Genomic DNA, 20,743 nt, shown 5'->3' with positions numbered 1-20,743 from the left:
GGTTTTTTAATTTTATTTCAAACCACCAAGAAAAATAAACAAATCTGTGAAAAAAATGATAACGGAACGGCTATAAATTGGCCTTCAATCCTTACAAGCTTATAAAAGCTTCCATTCTTGAAAGCTCACCTGAAAATTACGAAAGAAAATATTTATTTGTATGCATTACCTTTGCTATGTAACTCTGATTTGTGTGGATTGGGTACACACAAAGAGGATTGTTGTAAACGAGCTATGCGACCGGTTTCAGTACGGTACGGGTCGATCTATGCGAAAGACGTGTTACAGGGAGAAATACAAATATAACGAGAATTGGTTGAATTGGACAGTGTTGTGTGCAGATATTGTTTGCCCCTCAGAAGGTCTTGTAATAAAAAACCGTTAGAAGAAGTGAACATATGCTCTTTTATAATACCGAACGTCCCTGTGGGAGTCAAATTAATTTACCGAAAAATCTTTGCGAAGTCACTGGAAATCATTATGATCAGTAACACATTCTATGTGTTAATAATGATGTCTGCTTAAACTCCTGTTCTTTAGTGGTTATCCACAAGTACATAGACGATCGATTTTTTTTTACACTGGCTGACTTTCTTACACGCAGATTTATAATTGTAGCACCAGACAAACCTGTTTCAGAGATACCTTAGCTACACAGCAACTTAGCTATTGGCGACAACTAAGGGAAATGCAACAACCTTTTTGGAGGCAATAGCAGCTCCAGAAGGGTGAACGATGATACAGAAACTGTACAAGATGCTCATAGAAGAAAAGGGTACTTCTCAAGATTGATGTAAAGGTTAACACCTATATAATGTATATAGTATTCATTCATTGAGATAGAAGTTCTTAAATAATAGGAAGGCTGAATAATGATCTAAATGGTGGATTGAACATTACTTACATCATTTGGTTTGTGTATTTCTTGTATGGTTAAACAGCATTTGTTTGATCTTAACATTAAAATTAAGTCTGTGTACAGTAAAACCCAGGTGGCACCATGATTTAATGTTTTCTTGAAGATTTTATGAAAGATCAAAGATGTTTTTCTGTAACCATAGCGGTTAAAGTCTAAACTTAAAGTAAACTTAGTAAAAATATAATTTACTGCCATGGAGATCGATCGAAAGAAAAGAATTTTTTGCTTTCAATTTCCAAAAATAAATTTACCGGCTAAGAGCACGATTTCTTCAATAAACCTAAACTAAAATGTAAAACAAAACCTAGAAAAAATTAGTTAACATGATTTTTGATTTAAATATCTTGAGAAATATAGAGGTATTGAATATTGTCTCCTTATACAAAATATTCTATGTCAATTAGCGTATTTGCTATTCAACTTCTAATTTTTTCGGAAGTTAAGAAAATCTTAAGCTGATTGCCTGTAGAGATGGAAATAGCATCATGAAAGTAGTTGTTTTGTGCAACCTTTTTTCTACATGGGTTATTTTTTGAGAGCATTTTCATTTGATTTTTTGTTGTGACTTCTGTTTGTATTTATTCAACAAAAAAGAAGACATTACTAGACTTGATATTGAAACATTTACAAGATTGCATAAGAAACAAGTAGCTTTAAGTTAAAAAAAAAAACTGGAAAGACATACATTCAAACGACATACAGCTAGGTTCTACATTTCACTTGAAATGAAATTGAAATCGATTCAATATGAATTATGGCTGAAACACAAACACGCTCCAGCTTCGGCTTTGCCTGACGTTTACGAGTTCAGCCATAGGAATGTAATGCATGCTATCACAATGAAGCTTCGCTTATTTGAAAATCGTAAGTAAATAACGTAATGTAACTCCAAGCAAAAGCTCTAGTTCAAATTTGCTGAACATTTGCTTTCCCTGACAGCTCAACAGCTGTAGAAAGCCAACAAACAAAATAAATTTGCTTTTGGAGGGATTCCCATTGGATATTATAGGCTGTGTAAGCTACTTCCGCAATAAATTTAATGTTTTCGATTTTATTTTGAGAAAAAATAACAGCTGCTAATGACAGAAGTGCCATTTTAGAAATGTCATATTGGAAGTGTCATTCAAAGGAACCTCGAAGCAGGCCCAACGTAACGCAGTTGAAGCCGAAGCTGAAGCGTGTTTGTGTTTTAGCCATGAGAGTTCTGAAATTCACGTTTAACGATTTCGATTTTTTTCGTTATTGCAATAGCAAGCAATATATAAAGAGCTAATTTTGAACTCATGTTCAACGAACGAAAACTTTTTTAAACTGAGAATTGTGCAGTTCCAATGTATCGTGTTTTGCACAAACCGACTTGAGTAAAATTTCAGTTTGCGCAGTTATTTTGTGTCGTGAATTGGTGGCCTAAGACCCCAGAAAACAATTTCACTCCATTTTCAATTTAGAACTTAGCTTATAGTCTGAAATGTCAAAGTCAAAATCGAAGTATTTAAAAAAAAAAACAAAAAGTACTTTATTAAAAAAAATAACTTGAAAAACAATTAGGATGCGGAAGTAACAGGTTATTCAATTTGTATCATTATTTGGGGGACAATAAGGTGGTTTTACATATAGTTCTAAGTTAGTCGTCTTTGCAATCAGAGAAACAATTCAATTCGGAATTTTAAATTTATTCTAGTTTTTTGTATTTGAAAATTTGTTTCTTGATTATTTTTGTCAAAACTTTTTTTTAAAAAAGATTTGCGTTCCAGATTTTTGCTACCTTTAAGAAATTGAAAACTTAAGTTTTAACGGGAACTGTAGACGTATTAAAGTAAGTGATAGATTATTGGGCATTATAATATATGTATGTAAATTATAAATATATGCACGTGTAACTTTGCCGGTTCACGCAATATCAATATAAATTAAAATCTTTTTTAATTCTTATGTATAAGTTGTTGGTGTTCTTCAGTAAATAGCAAAAATATCCACATTTATAATATAAAAAAAAAGTAGAATTGAACACAATTTGAGTCTACCAAAAAGTTCTTTGTGAAATATTGACGATGCATATTTATTTTTGAATCCTCTCAACGAACACACGTATCAATTGATGTCAACGTAATTTTTACATGGGTATGTATTTATGATTTTATTCTTTTGTATGCACTTATTTTCGTCAAATATAAGTGAAAGTCAAATTAAATTAACAAAATGTTTTCGCAGTCACGATCAACAGCAATGAACGTTTGTATGTATTCAATTTATCTTTGACGTAACTTAAATAACCGGATTCAAAGAAAACAAAAGCAAATGAAAGTTGGCAAAGATATTGGCGTCGGAATTCTTGTTTTTTTGTACTTATTTTAATAGGTTCATAAGCTAGTGGGGTTGGCTTTTGTATAAAGATGAATTTGATCATCGTCTAAGGCCGTTACCATTTATAGACTATTTGGCATAGGTCTCTAAAGTTATGAACTTATATGAAAAATTCAACTCATGATTTATTCGATTGTAAATATAGAACATATGAAATGTTAATAAATCTTACAATATTGTCAAATGAAAATTATCAAGTATTTTTGATACTTTTAGTTGGTTTTGTAACACGGTCTAAGCTTAGTTAAAACGCCAAAATTGCTTTTTGGGTTTGAATCGTAAACAGAGTTCTTTAATACATTGTTTTCTTTGAAAATTGTGTTATTAGCTTACTTGTCCACTTTTGATCATTAATACAAAAATTATTGATTCACGAAAATGAATTTGTTCGTTGAAAAGCTCTTATGTCACTTCTAATCTAAAATATATACATAAGTACGTTGTGCAGTTACATAGTTAATAAATACAAAAAACACATTCTTTTAGTAAATAAAAACAAATTGGGCTCTCTCAACAAATTTAAAAACGCGCCTGAGCTAATTACGCCTCTTCTGCACAGTTTATAGTCTTGACATATCACGTGTGTGCATTTATTCTTAGATTTTGATATAGTTTCATGAGATGCAGAATCCATCATGGGTTGGGTATACTTTTCTTTCCGGAGCAATGAACAAAATATTTGCATTTTTCTATTTTAGTTATATGAATCAGCGATATTTAGGCTGTTTTCTTTTTGTTTTGTTTTTTTTTTTTTTAAAGTTTTAATAGCTTAATATTTAAGTTATTTATGGTATTGCTCGACGCTATGATTTCTTGAAGTATATTGAAATATATAACGTTAGTGCTTTTGTTTAGTCTCTGTTGAATTCATCTTTTGCTTAAGAAATGGTAACAATCATTTTTGGGCTCATATGTATGTATATCTTAATTTATCAAATAAATTTTTAGAAAAATTCATTAGATAATTTAATTCCAAATTATTAAACCAAGAAATGTTTGAAAAATTTGAAATTTTATTTAAGTAGCATTTACCGTAATTTCAGTTCAAATTTATATTTTTTCAACAAAAAAATATTTATTTATTTAATATTAAATAGAATTAGCACTTCTAGTTTCTCATTATTTTATATGAAATAATTTATTTAAAAAATATGATATTAGTACGATTCCATCGTGAAGCAGAAATCATAACTTTTTTGAACCTTATAACACTTTCAGCCTATTCTGAATGTTTTCTTACTTATTTTTACTTTCATAGTTAAATGGGACTTCCTTATAAGCAAAAAGTAATTATATTTCCATGCAAAAGAAAACAGATGTTATGTATGCAAGTTTTTAATTGGCGACTGGTTGGAATGCGTTGAATTGATTTGATTGATCTTAATTGAGTAGCTACTCGTGAATTTGCATACAAGACTAATTTTTATTTGCATGTTATATATATATGTTATGCATGTATATTTTTCTGAACAAAATCTTATTATCAATAAATTATAAGCAAACAAAAATTTTAATTTCATTCATATGAAAAGGAATAATGGCAAAGTTCACTAACTCTATTTTGTTTGTTCTTATTGTGGTAAAAATTTAAAATATTTTATGTTAAATTATAAAAGCAAAGACACTTATTGGTAAATAACATCAAACTAATTATTGGCTCCATGCAAGCGCTCTTCTGTACTATATGAGTTTCGACCAAACGAAGAATAAATGAATAATACTTAGTATTAAAAATATTTTTAATTTCTTGTATCAGGTGAGATCTGTTTACTACTTACTTTTTATAGGAAATACTCTGTAATTTTTCTATGCCTTCTTTTTTCAGAACTTTTAAAACTAAAAACATCATCTTATCTACGAAAGTTTAAATTTTCATAATATTATAAAGTTAGGCGTTCCTTCAACCAAAATAAAATCCTCACTTTATCAAAGTGTAATATTTGCACTCGCTTATAATAGTTTACATTTTTATTGTTTTTCATTGGTTTGTAGGATTTATTTGTGTCTTATGCTTGAAACGAATTACCTTTAATTCACAATCATACATTTTTAAATGAGAGCAAACATTTGACCACTCCTGTTCGTCACTGCATGTTTTTTTTTGGTGTGATGAAGCTAACAACTGAACAAAATTAAATTTAAGCTTATTAAAACTACTTACAACTACTTAAGCCACTTGCAACTACCTCCTTAATCAAATTACTAGGATACTTTAAAAGAAAAACAGCAAGCATTTTTTAAAATTTTTTTTTCTTGTTTTCTAAAATATTTTTTGCAGAAAATGACTGGAAAGGAAAATCGATGGAATTCATCCATTTTAACATAGGTTGAAGGAAAGTGAAAAAAAATACCCAATGAATTAATTCACTAATTTTAATTACCCTTGCGGTAACCTCTTTTTTTTTATTTCAAGGAAGTCATCAAGGAGTTTCAGGACTATCTATTCTTAACCAAACGCCCTGGATACATTTTTTTGATTAATGTTGTTATAATTACTAGAGCCTATCTAACAGGGTTACGAAATATAACTGTACATGTAGGTGCAGCATATCACCATATTCACTTGGACCATGTCAAAATGGATACCCTGTATATCTATATGTATTTTATAAATCAATGTTAATATTATACATTTTTCGTTAAAGCACCAATAACGAACGACCTCCTCAAATATACCAATGTGCTAATATAGACTCAGAAGTATTAAAAAAAAAACATAAAAAACAAGTTGGTTAATATCCAGAGGGTGTTAAACGATAATATTTTGTAAGCTCACTTAAAAAGGTTTTTCTTCCCCGCAAAAAAACAACTTCATTTAACGGGCGCAACACAGTGTTTAAATGTTTTGAATGTCTGAAAACATCATCAAAGTCAAGTAACTGGGAGCCAACATGCTTTGAATATAAACTTGCGAAAATTGTATGCATTTGTTGCGTAACCATAATACTGTGATGCTATTATATTGTTCCGAACCATGGCTAAGTTGTCTGAGGTCACTGCTTTTCTTCTATAACTCAGCGCGGAGGGAAATATCTCATTCCTTTTTATACGTTACATAATTTCGGTAATATGTCAGTAAGTTCAGATCATTGATCGTTGGTAGATAATATAAAAAATATGTATTGTTACTTTTACCTATACATTATTTCTGCATTGTGCGTAAGCTGCTCGAAAAACGTTAGAACAATAACCACAGCCAAATTTTACTGAGAAAAAATAAACTGAGAACTAAATACTTCTACCATAAAAAGTGACGAGACTAAAAATAATCCAAGTTTTAAATTAACGAAGGATTAAACCTTCAATTTATTTTTGTTAGAGTGATACAAAGCAAGAAATCTGGAAACAAATGCATATATTCTGGATAGGTTATTATGTAATAGAAAACTAGGCAAGTAATTCCATTAAATTTAATTTTCAATAATCATTAATAAACCGTAATACCCGAGTCGTGATGGTTAGTTCTGTCATTCCAGAGGTCTGGGGTTCAATCCCAGCAGGCGCTATCAAAAGATTTTTTTTTTCACGGGTACAGCCTCTTGCAGTACCGAGTCGTGATGGTTAGTTCTGTCATTCCAGAGGTCTGGGGTTCAATCCCAGCAGGCGCTATCAAAAGATTTTTTTTTCACGGGTACAGCCTCTTGCAGTAAATCTTGTCATGACTGCTCTCAAATTAGTCGCTCGGACTCGGCTTAAAACTGTAGGTCCCCTTCATACCTGATTACATTACTAGCACACAGGATTTGATAAGAATTTTAAGTCAGTAGACCCTAGTGCTTAATAGACGTGCTATTTTATTTATTTAATGTTTTATTACTAACTAGTTTCCTTTTAAGAAGTGTATATTTAGGCATCATTTGGTAGAAGGTAGATAGTAGATATCACGCACTGCATTATGAAAAAAAATAATTTTTCTATGTTTAAATTTTTTGATACATACATATACCAGATTTTATCATTCTAAGTAACAATATACAAAAAATAAAGCGAAAACCTTGATATCGAAGCGTTTTTTGTGTGCCTTGACGCTTAAATTTGGTGAAAATTGTTGTAAGTAGCCGCAACTACAGTAACAAATATTTAGACAATTCGAAAAACTTCTAATTAATTTACAAAATTTATTTTTGTTGTGATTTTCCTGTGATAAGCTAGCATGTTTAAAAAAAAATGATAGTTGTTTTGAGGTTCAATTGACTGGCAGACTTACGGCCACCGTGAATTTGTCTTGGACCCAGGGTTTTGGGATCAAGGGATTAATATATGTATAGGTAGGAAAATGTTCTCAATATAATTGTTAACAAAGTAGATTTTTTGATCTTATCACGATTATTAAAAGTTGAAATTGAATTTAGTCAAGAAATGCGAGATAAAAAAATTAGTGATAGTGATAAATCGACAGCTACTTACGAGTAAAAATGTAGTAAGATACCTGTGAATATTCACATTTTGACAGCATCGAGTAGAAAGAAGAGAAATTCGCTTCTGAATTTGAAATCATACACGTTTACGTTGTAGGCAAACTTGACAGTTTTATTTTTGTGTATTAATTGTGCAAACAAATTGTTTTAATTTTAAGTTTGAATACGTGGGAACATATCCGTAAGAACTTTATTTGATTTTCTGTGAGCATAAGCTACCTAATTTTAATGATTATTAACTTCCCATAGGAAGTTATTGTAATGGGTCCGATTTGTCAAATTGAAAATTTTGACATTTCTCGACGTTTCAAAGTCCCTAGAGTCGAAATAAAAGATTTTTAGAAAGATGTCTGTGCGTGCGTGTGTACGTCCGTACGTTCGCGACGTTTTTTCGTCCTCCATAGCTCAAGAACCAGAAGAGATATCTACTTCAAATAAATTATGTTATACAGATAATAAGGCAGAAAGATGCAGAAAGGGCTCTCAAGAAAATTGCGTGGGTGGTTTTTTTACCATAGCAGTTTGAAAAAAGGAGAAAATTTTGGTTAACCCTAAATATCTTACTAACCAAAAACGCTAGAGACTTGAATTAAACAGGTATATTTTTTGAAAAAAAATTAATATAACGGTTTTTTTTTATAAATCAATAGAACGGAAAAAAATGTGTCACCTCCAAAATTTTATGACTAAAATATGATTTAATCTCCAAAAAAAATTTTGTCCAACGAAAAATAATGTTTTTGATATTTGATAAAATTTTGAGAAAAATCGAATTGACAGTTTTTTTTATAAAAAATAAAAATCTAAAAAAAAACATTACTCAAAGTTCGTAAAAATTGAATATCGATTCAAATATCTTTTCAAAAACTTGAAATTTAGGCTTCAAGCTTCTTTTATCTTATAAAAAATATTGTTTTCAACATTTTGAAAACTGTTGAAAAAAATCGAATTGACAGTTTTTTTTACAAAAAATAAAAACCTAAAAACAAATGTATAAAAGTTTTTAAAAATTGGTTTTCGACTCAAATATCTTTTCAAAACTTTGAGATAATAGCTTTTAACTAATTTCTTCTGAACATTGTTTCAACATTAGGAAAAATTTTGAGAAAAATCGAATTGACAGTTTAAAAAAAAAAATGTATAAAAGTTGGTAAAAATTGATTTTCGACTCAAATTTCTCTTCAAAAATTTAAAATATTGGCTTCAAACTAATTTTATCTTATAAGAAATATTGTTTTCAACATTTTTTAAACTTTTTAAAAAATTCAAATTGATAGTTTTTTTTACAAAAAATAAAACTCTAAAAAAAACAATATTAAAACTTGGTAAAAATTTACTTTCGGCTCAAATAGCTTTTCAAAAATTGAAAATATTGTCTTCAAACTTATTTTATTTCACAGAAAATATTGTTTTCAATATTCAGTAATTTTTTATATAAAAATCCAACAGTCCGTTTTTTCATAAAAAAAAATCTACAAAAAAATAGTACGCAAATTTGGTAAAAATTGATACGAGTACATATAGACAAACTTTTAAGCAAGATAAATCGACAGACGGGATGATAAGTTATCAGTGTGGGTCGCATCCCAGCCTCTTTTCTATTGTTGCTTTTCAACACAGATTTGACTACCACGTTAACAGAAGACCTGTCAACATACAACTTGTGTACACATTTATATTTAATCGAGAGATATTTTAGGATCGAGCTCAATATTGGTAGTAATTCAACAATGATATTTAATATTTAAACAGATTAAAATCTTCTAGTAATAAGTCGAAAAGTTAAGATGGAGAGAAAAAATATATAATAATAAATATGAGAACAAAAAGCTTTATACAATAATTAATTCTCGAGAATTTTTTCCAGATGAGTCCTGAAACCAAAGGGTAGCCTCTACTGGCTGGCTACGGATCCTAACCTTATTCCCTGAACGTCACCATGATTTTCATAACATTATCTGACTCCTTATCTAATTTCTCTTTTCCAAATATTTTTTCACAAAACGTATAGAAGGTGTTAACCGACTCGTGCCCAAAATAGCTCAGTCGTTAGAAAGCTTCCACAACCACCTCTTTCATACTGAAGGCTCTTTTAATAACTTGCTCACATTTGCAAAAACATCTGATTAGCAGATGTACTACACGTAGAGAGTTTGCATAGGGACTTAATTCATTAATTACCAAGCTTATACAATGCAAATGTACTGATCGATGTGAATTAGGGCCAACCCATACAAAACCGTAGTTCTATTCCACAACCAAGATTCCCAATATAGTTTTCAGATAAAGCTAAATATCTGGTCTTATTTTAGATATTGTACTAAACTCGAAACGTAATATACAAGAAAGAGTCAAGAACGCTACTATTGCTCTCTTTTCATGCAAAAAAGCCATTGGTATTTAATGGGTTTATACATATATGCCGGTTTGTACCATGTGGCAGTAGTGGACAGAAAATATCTGCAAGATCTGCTATTCGCCTCTGACCTTCATTACAGAGGAATAATAACAGCATTGAACACTCCGCAGTTCTTAATTATTTAGAATCAATTCCACACAGAATACACCATCTGTAAAATACAGTTCGATAGAAACTTCCATATTCATATACTTCGCTCTTACTATGAGGGTAGTGGATTCCTGAAAGTCCAGTCAATTTATTTGTGTAGAAATCGATTACTAAATATTAAGCCAGTTGGTGGAAGCGTTTACCTTCTCCGATCGACTAAATTAAAATTTCTAATTCCGCCTTCTCAATCACTGTAGCGTATTCCAGGCAGGACTTTTGGCGATAAAAGAAGTCTTGTCATGGCTTAAAGAAAACGTGATATCAACATCAGATATACGTATTTTGCCAGAAAGTCAGGCGGCGCGGCGTTCCGCTACACACGACACACCAAATCGTATTGGTTGTAAAAGAGATCTCAAAGAGGAAATATCGGAATGAGTGACGTTGAAGCCTTAAGCTTTTATTGAAACAACTTCCGACGCATCGCACTCAACAATGATTCAAATGCAACTGAATAGTAAATTTGCACTCGCGCATCCTTATACCCATCACACCGATTGAAACATCGACAAAAAAAATCAAAATATTTTAATTTTACTCGCTCCGTGTCTGACACCGAAAATCGGTGACTGCTGGAGACCACACATATCACACATTTCTGCACACCACAACGCAGTTAAACCCGACAAAAATGGTACCACCAGTACCAGTTCTATCACGCTGTGCTACTTGCAAGCTTTTGCTATAACAAAACACTTTAGCTCAAAAACGTAAGACCTGCATAGAAGAATTCTTCTATAACGATCTACATGATCTCAAACGTATTAACACAATTAGTTTTTAACGTTTCACAAGTAACTCCAATTGGTTTCATTGAACTCATAGAAAAGCCTTAAGATTCATGTGGTATCACAATGGGCCAACAACCGGCCAAAGTGTCCTCCTCTTTAACCTACATATTTTCGCTACTTTGGAAAAAAATGTATTCAAATTTTAAATTAAAACATATCCAATCCACCCTTTTTAAAAATTATTAAATTGAAATGCATGTTCTCTTAGTTGATGTGGTAAACGATGTATATATAATTATTTTTTTCTGGGGCAGTCGCCTTGGAATAGTAGGATGTATTTCTCAAACGACTAATGACTGACACAAATTGAACAGCTTATCGAGCGGAAATACATCGTTTCTAGTAACAAAATTAATTAGTTGACCGTATCAATTAAACTTTTTCCAACACAAGTATAGGTACATGTTCTATTATATTTGACAATGAATCTAATGCGAGTGGAAGGGCTGTCGCGCCACATAAGAAAACTATAACCATTACAGATCAAATTATTTATTTGTAATTGTGTTCACCATTTTTATTGTTATATTACGGAGCAAACTCTAACGCAAACAACGCGCTAGAGTTGCTCTTTCCTACTTTTATCTATTGTATGAGTGTCACCTTAGGTAAATATCTTTACTGGTCCAATCAAAATGATGACTATAGCATGGACAAAGTATAGAATACTCCTTAAGGAAACCACATAGAATATCGTCTTTTATTTGTAATTCAATTAATTTCTTTATTTTCCGCATCTTCGCATTTGCCATAAGAGATCAAAGAGAAAAATACATGGCAATAATGTAACGTCATCCTTGACATCGCGGTGGACCTTTTGTGGTCTTGAAGAAGAACTGAATAATGAGCAATATGCAGTGTGTACGTATACTTGCATGCATGCGACAAACCTGATATTCGAGAGAAAATGAACTTAGTATCATTGACCTTCAGAGGAATATTTATTGAAGCAGACAAAATGTTTTTTTGTTATTCTCTAAGAATAATAATAAATACAAAATGTCTATTTCATTTAAAGCTGAAAAGCCATATATAAAACGACTCGGATGTCGGATGTTATGTTTTAAAAAACTAACTAACCAGACGAATAAAATCAAATTTGTGAATAAGAAATGGGTTTTCTGTAATCAAGAAATCAAATTCTAGAATGCAAAAATCGAAAACAAAAAAAAATAATAGAAACAGTTCTATTAAAAGTCGATTCTGATACATATCCCCAATGCTGCAAAAATAGTTGCCGAAAATTTGCCTCCTCCACTGAAATTTATTCGGGCCATCCGCGGTAGTCTTTTGCCGAAATCATTTTTATAAAACGTGGTGATAAACCCTTATATCAAATGATTATTTTAATGCTAACTTGACTGTGAAGCTAGCATTAACTGGAGTCCATTGTTTCTTTTACGACAAAATCACGTCAATCAGTCCCATTATTAGTTTTCTTAAATTTTAAAGTGGTATTCCTAACTTGACGGACATTGACTTCTCCTGTACTTAACTAAACTATTCTATGAGACAATTCTTTTTTCGCACTCGTATAGTATCCATAATATTGTTCTGAAGAGGTTTTCTTCATCGCAGGCAACACCTCCGTAAACATTTAAATTTTTCCTACTCTACAGGTCCTGAGGGGATAAAAAACAGCATTTTTCCAGCTTGTCCCTAAAAAGGGCGAATTCTTCTCACCCTCTCACTATTGTCACCTTCTTTCCAAGTTCATGGAAACGTCGATCGATTTTCAGCTTAAGAAATATCTTGAAGAATGACGAAAACTTCTTTATGACCGACAAGCTTCGTAGCAATAGGTCCACTGGTGATCTCATGGTTTATTTCACCGAACAGTGAAACAAATCTTCCCATCATTTTTGAGAAAGTAATATCATTGTACTTGATATTTCAAAAGAATTTAAAAGAGTTTGGCATCAAGCTTTCTTATCGAAAATACGTGCATTTAGTAGTGAAGAATCTCTTCTTTGTTGGGTAAGAAATTAAAGTAGTATTGTACGAGTTCAAATCAACGCAACCTAACGGCTTTAATTTTTTTAAAGCCAGGACATGTCCGGAGATAATTATTTGTTTTTAAATCATCGCCCTGAATTTGTTTTATTTGAATATAAAATTATATGTTTTTTTTAAGATTAAGCAAACCTGGAACTGGTAAATTTTGATCTTGTCACAGATTGAAAATAGCTGTCCAAACCTTCAGGCCATGGGTCGTAACATTTCGAATCTCAGCTGTCCATACAATTAGGTACAGCCAGATTCTTTGTGAGGTTCATTTTAAACTCACAGCAAGCCATTGACTAGGCTATATGATAGGAACTATGTAGTGGTTGTGTTGGAGAAGGGAACGGAAGCAACTACTAACATTCCAACGCACCAGTCACAAGACATGAGTAATTTAGGACATCCTATACCGTCGAAGTATTAAAAAAACATTAAATATATACTATTTTATTTAAAATCAAGTTTTCTAAATTTTTTTTTTTAAACTAATTTTTTTTTGAATTCGAGTGAAAAAAAGTGATTAAGGCTTGTCTAAAAATACTCAAGTATAATAAATTCAGGGGTATCGAATGTGCTACCCCTGTTTCTCGAGGGACCAGGAAACTGTGAGTAAGAACATTTTGTTTTGTTTGTGAATAAAAGATCCTAAAAAAGCCTCTAAGGTCTCTCGTGAATTTTGGTTTAAACCTTAGTGTTTTTCGATTTTTGTTTAGTATTTAAATTTTTGATATTAAGCTAGGAAAAGAAACGAGTGGAAGAACTCGAATAACATTTTTGTTTTTCTTAAACGAATTTGAATAATAAAGTTGTAATTTGAATTATGGTTTAAATATACTAAACAATCCTAACAATGTAAGGAGCCAGGTCTCCACGGCGGAATGCTTTGGAGTACTGGAAGAGGCTACAGCGCGCTTAGCTCGTCGCGTGGGGTGGTTCTTGCCACCTCCCAGTGCACCTTCTGCTCGACTTAACATTATTTTTACTTGTGCTTAAGGTAACTTAAAGATGTAACTGACACAAACCTGAGAACTTTGACGATATCCAAGAGAAACTAGAAATCGATGCTTCGAATTAAGTTTTAAAAAATCAAAAAAAAAATAATGCTATTAAATTAAGATAATAAACCAAAAAAAACCTTCACCAAAAAAATAATTATAATTAAAAAATGTATAAAAATAAATTATAATATAAAATGTAAGTAAAAAAAAATAAAGTAAATCTAAAGCACCTCTTTCTTACCCCTTTAAATACCGTCACACCGAATCACAAACGTTCGTTTGGTGTTATTGACGGTTTATTTTATAAAAAATTATTTTTTAAATATAAAATTTTTCAATTTGTCCCTAAAAATATATTTGGAATGCAGTTATTTAGAACTTATGAATATAAATTTAAATTTGATTTTCGTAAAAAAAAATTGATCACCAGTTTTCGAGATATTGAATTTAAAAAAATAAAGTTTTTATCCAAAGTTGAACATTTTTGATTACCAAATATGTATTATTAAAACAAAATTGATTGAAATCGATTCTTTTGTTATTGGGAAATTTGTTCTATAGGGATAACCTTTTCGAGCAATACAACAAATAGAAAACAAAAAAAATGTATCAATTTTTCGTTTTCAATAAAAATCGAATTTTTGATTATTGACCAAACATTTTGTATGCCGGGTTTTTATTTTTATTGGAACACAATTAATGAATTAGGATGATAAGATCAATTGTTTCGGTTTGTCCATTGGCTTCTTATGATTGTCAACCAAAAATTTTTGTTTACCAATCGTAGTGAAAAAAATACAAGGCATTACGGCCCATTCCAGAGCTAAGAAACAGTTGTTCAAGAACAAATGAAAAAACACAGATGTTTGACAAAAAGTGAGTCACAAAAAAAGTGCAAAAGTGTTACCTAAGAATTTCATCAAAATATTGAAAATCATCAATACCAACATGTTTATGTGTGTACTTATGTTTATTACTATTATATACTTACTTGGCAAAGTCAACTCTTTCTTACACCTGAATAGTATATTATCTATCTAAAACATAACCACGTTTTTATGTCAGCGTCAGCGGAGATACAGAAGCTTTAATTCCGGGTAAATGATATACATAAATGAGAAAAGTATACACGTGCGAAGTAAATTAATCATGATTTTGAGATACATATTTATAACCAGCTATAATAAAGAACTTTGTCTAAGTAATTCATTTTGTATTTAAATACTTGTATACCAAGTACCTGTTGAACATTCTATACATAGTTGCATTAAAAACAAATCGCATATGAGCCTATAATACTACCCTACGCACTCTCTAGAAAGAAAGAAAAGAGTAGATACATATGTATTTACAAATTTTTTTATCTTATCTTTTCAAAAAGGTGTGGAAATGATATCATTTTACCATGTGATTGTTTGTTGACAACATCATTTTCATATAGTTTTTGTACTTATTCACTAACATTTTGATTTTTTTTGAAATATTTAAGTTTTACATTCCCTCCCACAAATCATTTAAAATGTGAAGTAATACAAGTAACATACAACCCGTCCGTTTTTGCAACAAACATTTTATGACGAATGATAAAAATATCTTATTTGTATTGTAATATTAAAAATCATTCATTTATCTTTCGTTTAAATAAAAAGGTACAAAGTTTAAGTGAACATTATACCTTTGAAAAGTTTTAGGTGACCTTATTTCAAAACCGACTTCAATATCAATCTTCAATATCTGTTTTTGGAAACAAAACCATTTATAACCTTACGTACCAGTATTCAGTATCTTATTTATTTTATTATCACTTTAATTTTTTCAATATATTGAAATAATTTTGAAAACGGGTATTTTTAAAATTGAGAATATACATAATTAAGATGGGAGTTCAGATTCGCAATCAGCACCAAAAAATAATTCTAGAACGCATTCTTCAAAACGAAGAAAGCATAACTTATGAGAATTTATTTAATTTAAATAATTTATTTAAGAGTACTGTAACTTAAGCGCAAAAAATCGATAACAGTATGCAACTTTACGTGAATCGATAAAAAAAATTAAAATTTAATAGAAAAGTAGTTTTGGTAATAATTTATTTCTCATAAGCTAGACAACATAAAACCATCTAGTTTTCAATTTTTGATAAGGAATCAATAAGTGTATTAAATATTTAAAGACAATTTAAAATTTGATTTCACAATTTCGAAAAACATAAGTCTTAACATAAAAGGTTCAGACGGCTTGAAGGTAAGGAAAGTTTCTAATATCTGATCGGTTAACAAAATATTGCCTTTCAATTCAGGCATTTTTATTGGAAAGTTGATTGTAAATTTAGCGAAGAAAAATGTCCCTATCAAGTCAAGTCCGCACTTATTTCAAAATGACAGTTGATCACGTTTTTTCATTGAACTAAGAGCTGAACTGTATTACTTTGTAATTTGTTTATTTTCTACACAATTTCTTGAGTAAAAGGTTTCTTTGTCACATTTACAATACAAAATACAAATCGTGATGGAATTGTAATTTTTCGGAAATTTTTTTTTGTAGACAACAGTGGTTTTTTTCACGATCAAGAGTTTAGTGTAGTAAGGTTCTAAGTTTTTATTTGATAGGCACAACATTTTTTGTATAATTTTCAACACAAATTCAGTGACAATCATATGTATTCCGTAGATAAAAGATTGAAATGGCTTCCATTATTCTGAGCTTATTTTTGGTTGTGTACTTGTAAGTATGGAACACATGGAATGTCTTGTCAGAGGTCTTGGGTTTAAATCCTGCCTTTTCAATCTAAAGCTTTTTTCACGGGTGCTACCTCTTACGGGAAATTGGCAACTCAGGAGTAATTCTTGTTATGAAATGTGCTTTCTCAAATTCGCCGTCAAGATTCTGCATTGCTGGCAAAGTTACCGCACACAGTTTGCCACCTAGTTCATAATTATTTTTGAATTGGATGAACAAATATTTTGTGTGGATTAAACATTTTTGAGGCCAGCATTGAGAATTTACACAACTCAAACGTACCTACCCTTCCCACGCCAGTTCAAACTCAAAATGGTAGGTATTAATATAACATTTTAAGCTAAGTTCTTATGTAAAGTAATAGGGCATTAGTGTTCGATTATATTTTGAGATATAAATTATAGAGTCATTCCTCTTTTTTTGCAATTTAGCTACTAACTCAAAAATTAAATTTAGTATAAAATGTGTGTCGTAAAATTATAATAAGACTCTACACTCTACAAACATTTTATGGGAGAAATTGCATTTTAAACATTTTTCTTCTTTATTAATGTACCTATATGACATATGTTAAGATAAACTTTTGTTTTCTCAAAAACAACAATCTCCCACGCCCGACTACCGGAGAATTTTAATCGAATGTACAAAATTAAACCCACATGACTCAAATGCAATATTTACATATACGTAATATTTTTGATCACCTTGAAACTTACCTGTATTTATACATCCAAGTAATAAGCAGACTGCTAGCAGAGTTACCAGTTTGAAGTATTCCATATTTTTGTTAAGGTTTTGCCGAATATTAGAAAAATAATCTGAAAGGAATTCTATGTCGTCGAGATTATAAGCACACTCTTGGTATTGAACAAATCAATTTGAATTAAATTTTCCAATTGAAATGTAGGTATTTTTGTACACAATCACGTAATGTAAGCGCAACTGATAAGGGAAGCTAGTTCAAAATGCTTGCTCTGCTTTTATTAAATTACAATCTGATTATTTATTAATAAGACTGATGTGCTAAGGAAGTGGGCCAATATAGGTAGGTATGTACATATGTACCTATCAATCTATCGTATAAATAAACAAAATCTGAATTATTAATAACAATTCTTTTAATACTACACTTTAAAATAATAAGAATTTATCAGCACTCTCAGAAACTTGCATTTGACACATAGAAATAAAAGTAACCGTGACGTCACGTCGTCGGTAGGGTTTGTTGTTAGAAAGAAAGTATAGGTAGAATTTCAGGTAGTTTCCACTTCTTTGGGAAATTTTCACTTACACCTTTTTAACAGGCTCACTCGAATTAAAAACAAAACACTGAACACTCAGAGAATGCACGACTTTGAGGAACCTTTGCACTTAAATTAAATCAGAAAACACCTTTCCCCGGAATGCCGTAACAAAGAAAGAAAAATTAAAAATAACGTTAATGGAGCAGCAGCTGGATTGTAGCACTTTTCTATTTCAAAACGAACAGGTAGCTCAAGAAGTGAATCTTTGAACGTTTGAAAAGATATCTTCTATTCTTGAAACACTGTATATACCTGCACTCTGCATACAGAAGTGTTTTTCTGATCAGAACGAAATATTAAAAATAAAAAAGGGGACCGTCGTCGTCACAGTACCGAGGGCAATGCCGGTATAAAATCTACTGAATGAAATAAGCTAAGTACAGAAATGTGGGATAGTCAACTTGAAATTTGGTTTTAAGAGTGGTGTACAGTGTGATATCAAGACTCAACACTGTTGCACTTGTGGTGAGTTTAAAAAAAGCTATGTATGTGTTACGACTGTTTCAGTTGAAGTCCAAAGTGTTTGGAACGTTTAGCGTCGTCGATTGATACTTTGCTTAGACACATTTTGAGCAAAATTATAACCACAAAATGTTTCGAATTGAATTGGTGAGTTTAGTCATTGTTTATGATGAACATGTTTATATACCGTGACATAAGGTAACATATGTTTGCATACAGGGTGATGCACATAAAGTATGACAACAAGTTATGGCCTATAGGTTAAGAAAATCAAAACAGTCAAGTTTTTAAAAAAAACATGTAAATTTTTAAGCTTTGTTAAATAAGTACAAAAACAATACTAATGAGGAATAAATAAATAATCAGTAATAAATAAGCAATTTCTAGTGTTATATAATCGCTCCCAATAATTAGGCCGATCTTCTGCCATTGGGCTTCAGTGATGATGCTCTCAAAGGTCTTACCAGGGAGAGAGCCAAGGTAGTCACGGTCAAGATACACCAACACTAGCCAGTATTTTTCTTTGGTTATTTCAAGCCTAGCTACGGTGGTATCTCTATCACTGAAATTATGAACCAAAAATACATCAATGCTACTTTTCACTAATATGCAAGATCTAGATTCACCTTTATCCCTCTCATACAGTGTGTACTACCAGGAGTCTTGAGTCCTCGACAATGGCGGATCAAGAGGTGGGGTGGATCGTAGGAATCATGACTCCCCCTGGGCGATCATTTTTTTATTTTCTTAGGAACTCTCTTGAAAACAAAATATGTATTTGCTTACTAAAAGTACTACTTTTAACTGAGCACTAGACCAAGGACATAATATGCATCGGAAATTCAGCCCTTTCCAATAACGCAGCACAAATTCATATACTTTTGCCCAATGCACGATCCAGGGGGGTCATGTGAGCCATAATGTATTTAAAGATGTCTTTAAAGATTAACTAGTCATTTTGCTTAGTCTATCGGTTCGGTCCCGTTCGGACACAGTAATACTAAACCCAAGGACCTCTGCTCTCCTTGTGCCATGACGTCCCGATTGTACAGGAGTCGCCTATCCATGGTTCGTCATCTGACGTGGTAAATTAGCGGAACTACCAATCTATCCTGTATCAGACCGCATCTGTCTAAAAAGAGGAAAGTCTCTAGAGGAATGAAGCCACTCAAGCGTGCACTTTCAAAATACTCGTCGTTCGGATAGAACGCCCCGAAAATTAAATTGTTGGTCGAAAACATAGCCCTTTCAATGGGACCTCAAAGGAGTCAATTGTCAATTCTGTTGATTCGAGCCCCGTTGTATAGGACTTCGTTTTAATAGCTATGCAGGAAAGAAGATTCGACTGTTTGATATAAGCCGGGACAGCGTCGTAAACACTGCCGATCGAGTACCCAAATCTAGGAATTGGCAACGTTGAACCACACAGGACAACCATAAATGATCATCGGTTGTATGAGGGCCATGTAGCAAATTACATTCACTGTGGGGTCGAGCTCACTTCTTTGAAACAGCCGTTTTGTCAGAGCGAAGTCTCCTCTGGCCCTGGTCAATGGAGTCCGGAACAGAATTGTCTCCGACTTCTGGACATTTATTTTCAGCTTACAGTCATCGCAATATCGCTGAATTTTGTCGAAATCACGCCGCAAAAGGGTTCTAATAACCTCAACCTTTCGGGCCGTTCTGTAAGCAATTAGATCGTCGGCATTTGCAATTGCCTTTGTAATACTACCTATCAGATCACTGGAGTAAATGTTGAAGAGAACATATTATAAAGTATATACAACAATGGTTTGCTTATGCCAAGCCTGCTAAGTTTTAGGTAAAAACCCTCTACTGTTTATTCGGAATTATTTGGTTGTCCGCAGCCCACTTAGTCAGAGCCCTGTTGATGATCTTTTCGAAAACTTTGCTGATGCTCGGGAGAAGACTTATCGACCGAAGATTTGACAGGTTGGAGTTATCCTTTCCCTTTTTCAGGAGAGGATAAACCAAAGCGGTCTTCCAATGCACTGGATAATATGCATTATTGAAGAGTGTGGTGTAAATCACGATTGCCTCTATTGGTAAATTTCTTAGTACAACGTTGGAAATACCATTGACACCTGCTGACTTTTTGTTTTTAAATGAGTTGAAGATGAATTATCGTCATTATCGTTCATTTTCCTGAATAAG

At 31.7% G+C, this 20,743-nt stretch overlaps 1 protein-coding gene across 4 annotated transcripts in view; it reads right to left on the bottom strand.

The window, feature by feature from the left end:
- LOC129951721 (neuronal growth regulator 1-like) overlaps positions 1-18,473 on the bottom strand; it is a 42,423-nt gene extending 23,950 nt beyond the window's left edge. Inside the window, exons 1-3 of one of the 4 annotated variants that reach the window (XM_056064026.1) lie at positions 17,519-18,472; positions 15,304-15,377; positions 15,055-15,241 (exon numbers count right to left, since the gene is read on the bottom strand). Coding sequence is in view for 2 of the 4 variants with exons in the window: in XM_056064023.1 (XP_055919998.1) it covers positions 17,519-17,582 (64 nt within the window). In the remaining 2 variants the exon portion in view is untranslated. Of the gene's footprint in view, positions 1-15,054; positions 15,242-15,303; positions 15,378-17,518 lie in introns of all 4 variants that reach the window. The other 3 variants (XM_056064025.1, XM_056064023.1, XM_056064024.1) reach the window with 3 other exon arrangements.
- Between the last annotated feature and the right edge of the window lie 2,270 nt (positions 18,474-20,743).

Source organism: Eupeodes corollae, chromosome 3 (genome assembly GCF_945859685.1).
Source record: "Eupeodes corollae chromosome 3, idEupCoro1.1, whole genome shotgun sequence".
In the NCBI taxonomy this organism is placed as follows: Eukaryota; Metazoa; Arthropoda; class Insecta; order Diptera; family Syrphidae; genus Eupeodes; species Eupeodes corollae.
Note: the sequence above shows the minus strand (reverse complement) of the source record. Positions and strands in the feature narration are given on the sequence as shown.